We start from the raw sequence: 7,981 nt of genomic DNA, 5'->3' as shown, positions 1-7,981 counted from the left end.
GCCGCTCCTACACCGCGCCGTCGCCAGCAGCCGCCGCCGCTGCCTCTCCTCCTCCTCCCCTCGCCGCCGATCCAATCCGGTAAGCCTCGCCGCCGCAAGCTCCCCCTCGTCCCTCCCCCGGATAGTTCGTCGCCTCGTCAGGCATCTCGCCGATTTGGCGCCGTTCTGTTGTTCTGTTTGGTGGAGCCGTGCGCGAGATTTCCGGTGTTTGTTGACCTGTTTAGCTCTGATGGATTCACCTTGTGTTAGTTAGTTTTCCGTCGAATGGTGTGGCGATTAGGTTTGGGGGGATTGGTTCGTCTGTGATTTTGTAGCTAGATTTTTTGAAATCTAGGGTAGTGTGAGTGGGGAAGCTGCTGGCCTTAGTGGATACATGCTGTTCGTGGTCTCCTGGTTCTTGAAATCATGATGAGTTAGTGCTGTTTGAACCTTGAAGCAAAGTTTTAAGTTATTGGAGTTCCTGTGCTTAGATTTGTATACTATTAGTGAAGAGATGCATAGCTGTACTGCTGTAGTGGATATAGGAGTGTTGTTTTTGATTTGCTGGTGCTCTTCCATAGCATCCGGATGCGGTGTTCAATTGTGTAGTTGTTTATGTAGTTCAATGCACTAGAAGCTTTTATTTCTGAATGCCTAGTTATTAGTTGGGTATGAAGTCCAATGTGTGAAATGCTGTCATGTTTCAACTTTTAGTTAAGATATGAAACTTGAGAAACAAATGAAAGGTTTAGATTCAGTACTGATGTACAACTTAAGTAACATCTATGGTTGTAAATTGTACCATGCATTGGTTATTGTGAATTAGCTCTTTTGGTTGATTGAAACAATTCTCTATGTGCCAACAGGTCACTTTCAGTCTTTTTTCTTGAGGGGGAGATGGCGGTTTCTTTCACCAACGTTAGCTCAGAGGCAGGCCTCAAAAAGCTCGATGAGTACCTTCTCACTCGCAGCTACATCTCTGGGTATATGATCAGTGTCCACTGTCCACCTTATTTTCTGAATTGCCATTTATGTTCACTGGACTTAAACCCTTCAATTATCTGTTTCCAGGTACCAAGCCTCCAACGATGACTTGGCTGTGTACTCTGCATTTTCAACTGCGCCCTCTTCAAGCTATACCAATGTTGCTAGGTGGTTTACTCACATTGATGCACTCCTACGTCTGAGGTATGCATTTTTCCCCTTTTTTTATTCTCTTACATTTTATGTTCAGTGTTGTGAATTTTCTGAATGTTGTATTTCAGTGGAGTTACTGCTGATGGTCAAGGCGTAAAGGTCGAGTCGACAGCTGTTCCTTCAGCTTCAACCCCTGATGTTGCTGATGCAAAGGTCATACAACCCTAGCCTTGTCTTGTTTGCCTGAAATCTGTGAAGTGTTCTAGCATAGTACTGTGAATTGTGATTTGATGCTGTTTGCAAATTACGTTTTTGTGGTTCAATGGTGCTGGTTACCATCTCTAATATATCATCATATCTTCTAATTTCAGGCTCCTGCAGCTGATGATGACGATGATGACGATGTTGACCTTTTTGGTGAGGAGACTGAAGAGGAGAAGAAGGCAGCTGAGGAGCGTGCTGCTGCTGTCAAGGCTTCTGGCAAGAAGAAGGAATGTATGCCATCCTGCATTATACTATACCATTTTTATGCAATGAATAATACAATTATTCATTTTATTTTATTCTCATCTGTAGCTGTAAATTAAGACCAAATCATCACTATTCATTATAATGCAAAGTGCTACTTCTAACTTGTCAACACCTTTTTATTCAGCTGGGAAGTCCTCAGTGTTGCTTGATGTCAAACCATGGGACGATGAGACTGACATGACCAAATTGGAAGAAGCTGTGAGGAATGTTAAGATGGAAGGCCTCCTTTGGGGCGCATGTATGTTACTACATTAAATTTCTTCCTACGAATGTACTGTCTTTTGCTTTTGCTAGTTTGGTTAGATTGTGACATGAATATATACCACTGTTTGCAGCCAAGCTTGTCCCGGTTGGTTACGGTATCAAGAAATTGCAAATCATGATGACCATTGTCGATGATCTTGTGTCGGTTGATAGTCTGATTGAGGACTACTTCTACACCGAACCAGCGAATGAGTACATCCAGAGCTGCGACATTGTTGCGTTCAACAAGATCTGTAAGTTATTCCATAAGTATCAGAGCCCGTCGTTTTATTTGCTAGCGTTGTTCTTGTTATTATACTGAAGCAATCGGATGACCAGCTGTCTTATTTTAAGGAATCGATCCTATATTATTCTTTAAATGATGATGCATGCCATATATATTATTCTGTAAATGATAATGTCCTGATGTTTCATATCTAGATACCTCATTTGCTGCACATTACTCTCTTTATTCAGTAGGCTTAGATACCTGATTTGCTGCATATTACTCTCTTTATTCAGCAAGTTGCTCATATCTAGATATCTCATTTGCAGCACATCAATTTGATTTCATATGGTCATGTAAATTTCATCTGCCTTGAGCCATCCTTGTTCAGAACTAATGTTTTGATTATGTTTTATTGCAGAGATCTTCCTTGAGTCAGGTGATGGCGATCGGTGCACAAAGATAAAAAGAAAAATCCGGAAGTTTGAATTACCGTTGATACTTCAATCTAGAAGTTTGAATTACCATTGATGTGTCGTTCGTGGTGTCAACTAGTACTTGAGCCCGTTTTGTGTTGAGATTGTAGCACTCTACTTCTACTGAGATCGTTTTCTCCTCCTTTAATGTTTAAAGACCAATCAGGTTATTATTACTGTGTCTGCCTGTGTCACCATAGCGGCATTGTTGGTCGATCCAGTTTTGATGCGGTCTTCAATTCTCCCGTCTTTCGCTTTGCTTGATTGCTTCATCGCTTTTGCGGCTAAAGTTTTTCTGCTCCTACCAAAACTGTAGGGGAAACTTTGGTTGTGCTGTTTGTTCTATCTCTTATGCATTGCACAGCCTGGTTTTTTCGCTCTTCTGAAGTATAGCCCTGTGCGCTCTCATCAGGCCTGTCCTGAAATACGTGATTTCCGTTCGGTATCGATGTTCGGTTTGTCACACATATCTTCTACTTTCTTTTCTGTAATGAAGAGCATTGTCTACTGTTATCACTTATCAGGTTCGAATTGGTGAATTCACAGCTGAGTGTTGGTGCATATATCACGATCAAAGTAACAATTATCATGGCAAAATAGGTGGTTTCACCTCTCGGTATCGGTTTTCTTCCATTGGCATCCCTGACTCGTGGCTCGTGGGCTGGCATTGCTGAAGCAGCACTTAGGCAACATGCGATAAATAAAGTTTCTCTTCACAATCCTCTTGAAAGCTGCTCAAGGAATATTCAGCTTACGATAAGCACATCCGATCTTTGACCTACATAGGCAGCATATGATCCTGAGCAGTAAAATTTCCTGCTTCACCTAGTAACCTTCACTCTTTCCATTAATTCTTTGTCAGTCTACCCTGGAAATCCTCGACTAGTGTCTACTAGGCACTAGCTAGTCAACTGCTAGTTCCCAGAGGGATACAGCAATATCTGAGTGATTCACCGCAGATATGTCACCCATCAGAAGTTGACCATCATCAGTTACTAAGAGCACCCGCAATGGTAAAGTAAGGTGCTATCTATAAAACATGTACATCTCAGCAATAGACTCGATTAATAGTAAACCACCTTAATAGTATGTCTACATTGGTATCTATAGCTCTCTCATGCATTGTCTCGTTTTTCTCTATAGACTATCTCTAAGTTAGTAGATAGCTTTGCTCTCTCTCTTCATTTAATACATTCCAAGTAGGAAAATATGCTGACATGAATCTCTTATAGAGAGCCTATAGATAACCATTGTGGGTGCCCTAACACCATAGATTAGTAGTAGATAATCTATAGGACTGCATGCAATGCGATGATATCTAAGCTCGGTGTAGATTCAGAAACCGCATGTTCAGATATATATGCATTTCTTTTCTAGCCGAAAAGCGACACGGGATTCAGGACCACATCGCGGCAGCTTCTCGCTGCTTCTCTAGCCTTCATTCTAGAACTCCACACACACCCAGATGTGTACTACTTTTATTTTGTTCATCGATCCAACGGTGAATGATGATGGGTGCCTCTTTTCTGTCCAGACATTCTTCAAGAGTCAGAGATTAATGAATGCACATTAATCTGGACTATTAGCTCTTGATAACAAACTCTACCAGCATAGTATCATGCATAGCTCCTATTTAAGTTTATCTCTCATCTTGTGGATCCCTAGGATCCTTCCTCATCTAACAAAGACCAAATGTCTCATGAGAGAAAAGGGCCTCTTCATCAATCATCCAAATCAAGTACTCCATCCGTCCCATAATATAAGGGATTTTGAGGTTTTGCTTATAACATTTGACCACTCATCTTATTCAATTTTTTTTTCAAATATAAAAAACAAAAAGTTGTGCTTAAAATACTATAGATAATAAAGTAAGTCACAAATAAAATAAATAATAATTTAAAAAAATTTGAATAAGACAAGTGGTCAAACGTTATAAGTAAAAACTCAAAATCTCTTATATTATTGGATAGTGGGAGTACCAATGTATTTTAGCATACTAGTAGTCTACTAGTAGAGTACATATATGGATATATTAGTACATCTGAACATAAGATACAGTACATAAATGTACACACACAAGTGAGTAGTGATCACATATATATTCAATGGCACATCGGCATTTGCCAAAGGTGTAGAATGTTGCTTGGCAGCCACTCCTGGCCACCTTTTTTTCCCAAAGTTGGGCACAAACACACACAAATGTGCCGGCCGGGGGGCCTGCCCCTGATCAGAGAAATTCAGGATGCCGATGGAGATTTGGGAATTTTGTAGCCTCTGCTCCAGGTTGGCTTACCGATTTCGGCCATGGGCATGCCCCAAGAACCCTAGTTGCACTGCTGTTTCGGTACATTCTGGTGTATATTTATCATGCACCAATGTTCTTGAGATGATCAAGGGTAGGTAGAATAAGAGCATGAGGGGTTCACTAGCAGATGAAATGAAATGAAAACTTGTTGCTGTATCCCACAAATTTAATGGAAATGGAGTATACATTGGGGGGAGTAGTACTATATGGTGAAACGTACACCAACTGTATCTGAAATCTGAAAAAAAGAAAAAGATAACAGAGCTTGAAAATTTCTCCTATTTTCAGCTCAAATCCAATAATGATTGAACTAGCCAGCCAGTCGACGTTTGATCTTCGTTCAGAATTACACCGTCGCGCATCGCATTCGGTTCTGTATGTTGTCCCGTGCGATCGATTCGCCATTCAACTGAACCTCATGAACAAATGGGGATTATTGTGGCATCAAAATTACTGCGAATTTTCCTCCGCGTAAATCAGGACACCAGGCCACCATCATGTAGTCTGAAGAAAACAGAATGGCATCCAGAATTCAGTGCTTAATTTGACTGAGCAAGAGTGTAGGGTTCACATTCCACTATATATCACTTACCATTGTGCAAACAATAATGATCGCATTGAATCGTGCGTCTCGGTCTACATCTCCAGAACAATGACTGCAAAAAACATCAAGAAAATCCACTCATAAGTTGATGCTTAATCAATTACTTCTACACAAACTATACTTACTGCAATATATATGTAATCTTTTCATGCATATATGTTTGAAAATATGTCCATGAATGCAAACAAATATATGCAGCAAGAAGAATATTAACTCTCACTTACAATCTGAATCAGTTTTGTCCCATTTAAAGATATCTTCTGCATTCTCATCATCATCTTCATCATCATGGAGATGCTCCCTTTGCATCTTCTCCCTCGGCTTATCCTCAAGATAGTATTTCCTCGACGACGACGCCGCAGCATTACTCGGTCGAGCGTTCATCCTCTTGTGAAGCATCGTCCTGAACAACTGCATATGAACACAAAATGCAAAACAAAACAAAACAAACCATATTAGTTTGCACTGTTTCATACTTTCGTCACTGATCATATCATTATTAGTTACTCCCTCCATTTCATATCATAAGTTGTTTTCACTTTTTTTCCTAATCAAACTTCTCTATGTTTAACCAACATTTCATATCATAAGTTGTTTTCACTTTTTTTTCCTAATCAAATTTCTCTATGTTTAACCAAGTTTATAGAAAAAATTATCAACATCTACGACGTCAAATTAGTCTTATTAAATGTAACATTGAATATATTTCGATAATATGTTTGTTATATTTTTACTAATGTAATCAAACTTAAAAGAAAGTTTAACTAGGAAAAAAAATTCAAAACGAATTATAATATGTTATAATATGAAATGGAGTGAGTAGATGATAACTTGTTCTACTGTTTAATTGAGACCTTTTCGATTCTTGATTCGACTGGATCCTTCAAGGTGGGCGGCGGCGCCGGCGACGGCGAGAAGCCGCCGCGGCAGACGAACATCTTCTTGAGGAGGAACCTGAAGGATTTCTGCTTGATGGCGCCGCCGCCATTGGTGTTGACGAGGAGGTCGCGCGCCTTGCTGAGGATGATCTGCGTGTCCGGCGAGAACTCGCCGTCGGCCGCCGCCACGCGCCGGTCGACCTCGAGGCTGGAGGGGCAGTTGAGGAACCTGTCGAGCGGCAGCAGCAGCTGGCTGCCGGAGGAGGAGGAGGAGGAGGAGCGCTCGTCGGCGTCGTGCTCCGCCGCCGTCGAGCCGCGGCGGCTGCCGGACTTGGTGGACTTGGCTCGCCGGAGCAGCTTGTTCAGCGCCTCCTGCAGCTTCTTCACCTCCTCGATGGTGAAGTCCGCCACCTCCTCTGCCGCCGTCGCCGCCGCCGCCGCCGGCGGTCGCGGCGGCGACTCGTTCCCGAGCGTGCCGATGGAGAGGAGGTGATCTCCGGCGATCTTGATCTCGTCGCGAGCTTCTTCTTGGCGGCAACTCTCTCCTCCCCCTCCTCCTCGTCCTGTAGCATCCATGCATGCATCCACGTCGACGAACAAACGTCAAAAACCATGCAAAATATATCCAACTCCACTTACATACGTATATAACTTACACATGCACGTTTGAATCACAAGAATTTAACATGAAAATTATAACAGTTCAAATGTTCAAATCAAAACAAAGTAAAACTTACTGCGAGCTGACGAGGCCACAGCAGCAGCTTCAGTTCGTCTCTTGTCTTGTTTAGCAGTACTGAGTCGATTCTGCATCCAGTTAATAATCTGCAAACAGAACATAATTACAAAAAAATCAAACATATATCTCATATGAAAACACATAATTTACTGAAACCTAACATGCACTTGATCGAGCTTACTTACCCCCATGGCTATGGTTAATTAGCAGGTAGCCCTAGAGCTCTGATGATTCGAGCAAAGTGACGGCGGCGAAACGACGATGTTAGGAGGCAACAGAATCTAGCTGGATGATAGCAAACCAGAGTAGTTTCAGGGTTGTTTTTGCAGGAGCTCTCTGATTGGCCAGTTTCAGACTTTCAGTGAGGCAGCTTGATTTGATTGGGCTTGGATGCTGCTGCTAAAACAGTAGCTAGTATTAGTGCTACTATTAAGTGCCCATTACCATTGAGTTTAGAGCTTGAGAGAGAGAGATGGAGAGGGTGAGATTGGGGTGTAAAAGAAATGGGAAGTGGGATTCAGGGTCCCCTACCCCCCATGGAATTTAAATAGGAAGGGTTACAAGTGAAGTGAGAGTGCTACAGAGATTAAGTCAGCGAGCCATTGGCTAATCTCGATCGGTCGAGCGAGTTTAGTGGCCAAATTGCGTACTTGTTTGAATGCATCCATCCATTCATAAGGCGGCCACTGGATTTTAGTGTGTGTATCTAGCTTAGCCAATACATGCTCATGGTATTCGTTCTCAAAGGTACATTGCATAGGTTGTATGCGGATCTACACCTTTTTTGGACACTGAAATAACCCTGAATTACTATTTTCTGCGTATCTTTTTCTCAAGCGGCAATATAGTTTTATCAGTGTAAC

At 41.9% G+C, this 7,981-nt stretch overlaps 2 protein-coding genes across 2 annotated transcripts; one reads left to right on the top strand and one right to left on the bottom strand.

Moving 5' to 3' along the window:
* Nucleotides 1-2,831, top strand: LOC4343894 (elongation factor 1-delta 1-like). Its single transcript, NM_001403140.1, has 8 exons — nucleotides 1-79; nucleotides 846-962; nucleotides 1,051-1,167; nucleotides 1,245-1,329; nucleotides 1,488-1,611; nucleotides 1,772-1,885; nucleotides 1,983-2,144; nucleotides 2,538-2,831. Coding segments are annotated over exons 2-8 (690 nt in total). The 5' UTR covers nucleotides 1-79; nucleotides 846-876; the 3' UTR covers nucleotides 2,540-2,831.
* Nucleotides 2,832-5,026: 2,195 nt separating this feature from the next.
* On the bottom strand, nucleotides 5,027-7,630 carry LOC4343893 (uncharacterized). Its single transcript, NM_001403138.1, has 6 exons — nucleotides 7,304-7,630; nucleotides 7,117-7,204; nucleotides 6,356-6,942; nucleotides 5,726-5,912; nucleotides 5,490-5,553; nucleotides 5,027-5,401 (listed from the first exon to the last, which is right to left on the bottom strand). The coding sequence occupies exons 1-5, from the start codon at nucleotides 7,307-7,309 to the stop codon at nucleotides 5,534-5,536; spliced, it is 888 nt and encodes a 295-aa protein (NP_001390067.1). The 5' UTR covers nucleotides 7,310-7,630; the 3' UTR covers nucleotides 5,027-5,401; nucleotides 5,490-5,533.
* Between the last annotated feature and the right edge of the window lie 351 nt (nucleotides 7,631-7,981).

Source organism: Oryza sativa, chromosome 7 (assembly GCF_034140825.1).
Source record: "Oryza sativa Japonica Group chromosome 7, ASM3414082v1".
NCBI lineage: Eukaryota > Viridiplantae > Streptophyta > Magnoliopsida > Poales > Poaceae > Oryza > Oryza sativa.
The sequence above is the reverse complement of the archived record's forward strand: the minus strand, read 5'-3'. Positions and strand labels throughout refer to the sequence as shown.

Excerpts from the sequence above, each read along its gene's own strand:
- LOC4343894 (NM_001403140.1), top strand. The coding sequence starts at position 877 with ATGGCGGTTTCTTTCACCAACGTTAGCTCAGAGGCAGGCCTCAAAAAG. Across the intron at positions 1,168-1,244 it reads GATGCACTCCTACGTCTGAG|TGGAGTTACTGCTGATGGTC; the intron begins GTATGCATTTTT and ends GTTGTATTTCAG. Across the intron at positions 1,330-1,487 it reads CTGATGTTGCTGATGCAAAG|GCTCCTGCAGCTGATGATGA; the intron begins GTCATACAACCC and ends TTCTAATTTCAG.
- LOC4343893 (NM_001403138.1), bottom strand. Across the intron at positions 6,943-7,116 it reads TGTGGCCTCGTCAGCTCGCA|GACGAGGAGGAGGGGGAGGA; the intron begins GTAAGTTTTACT and ends TGGATGCTACAG. Across the intron at positions 5,913-6,355 it reads TCGAATCAAGAATCGAAAAG|TTGTTCAGGACGATGCTTCA; the intron begins GTCTCAATTAAA and ends GTTCATATGCAG.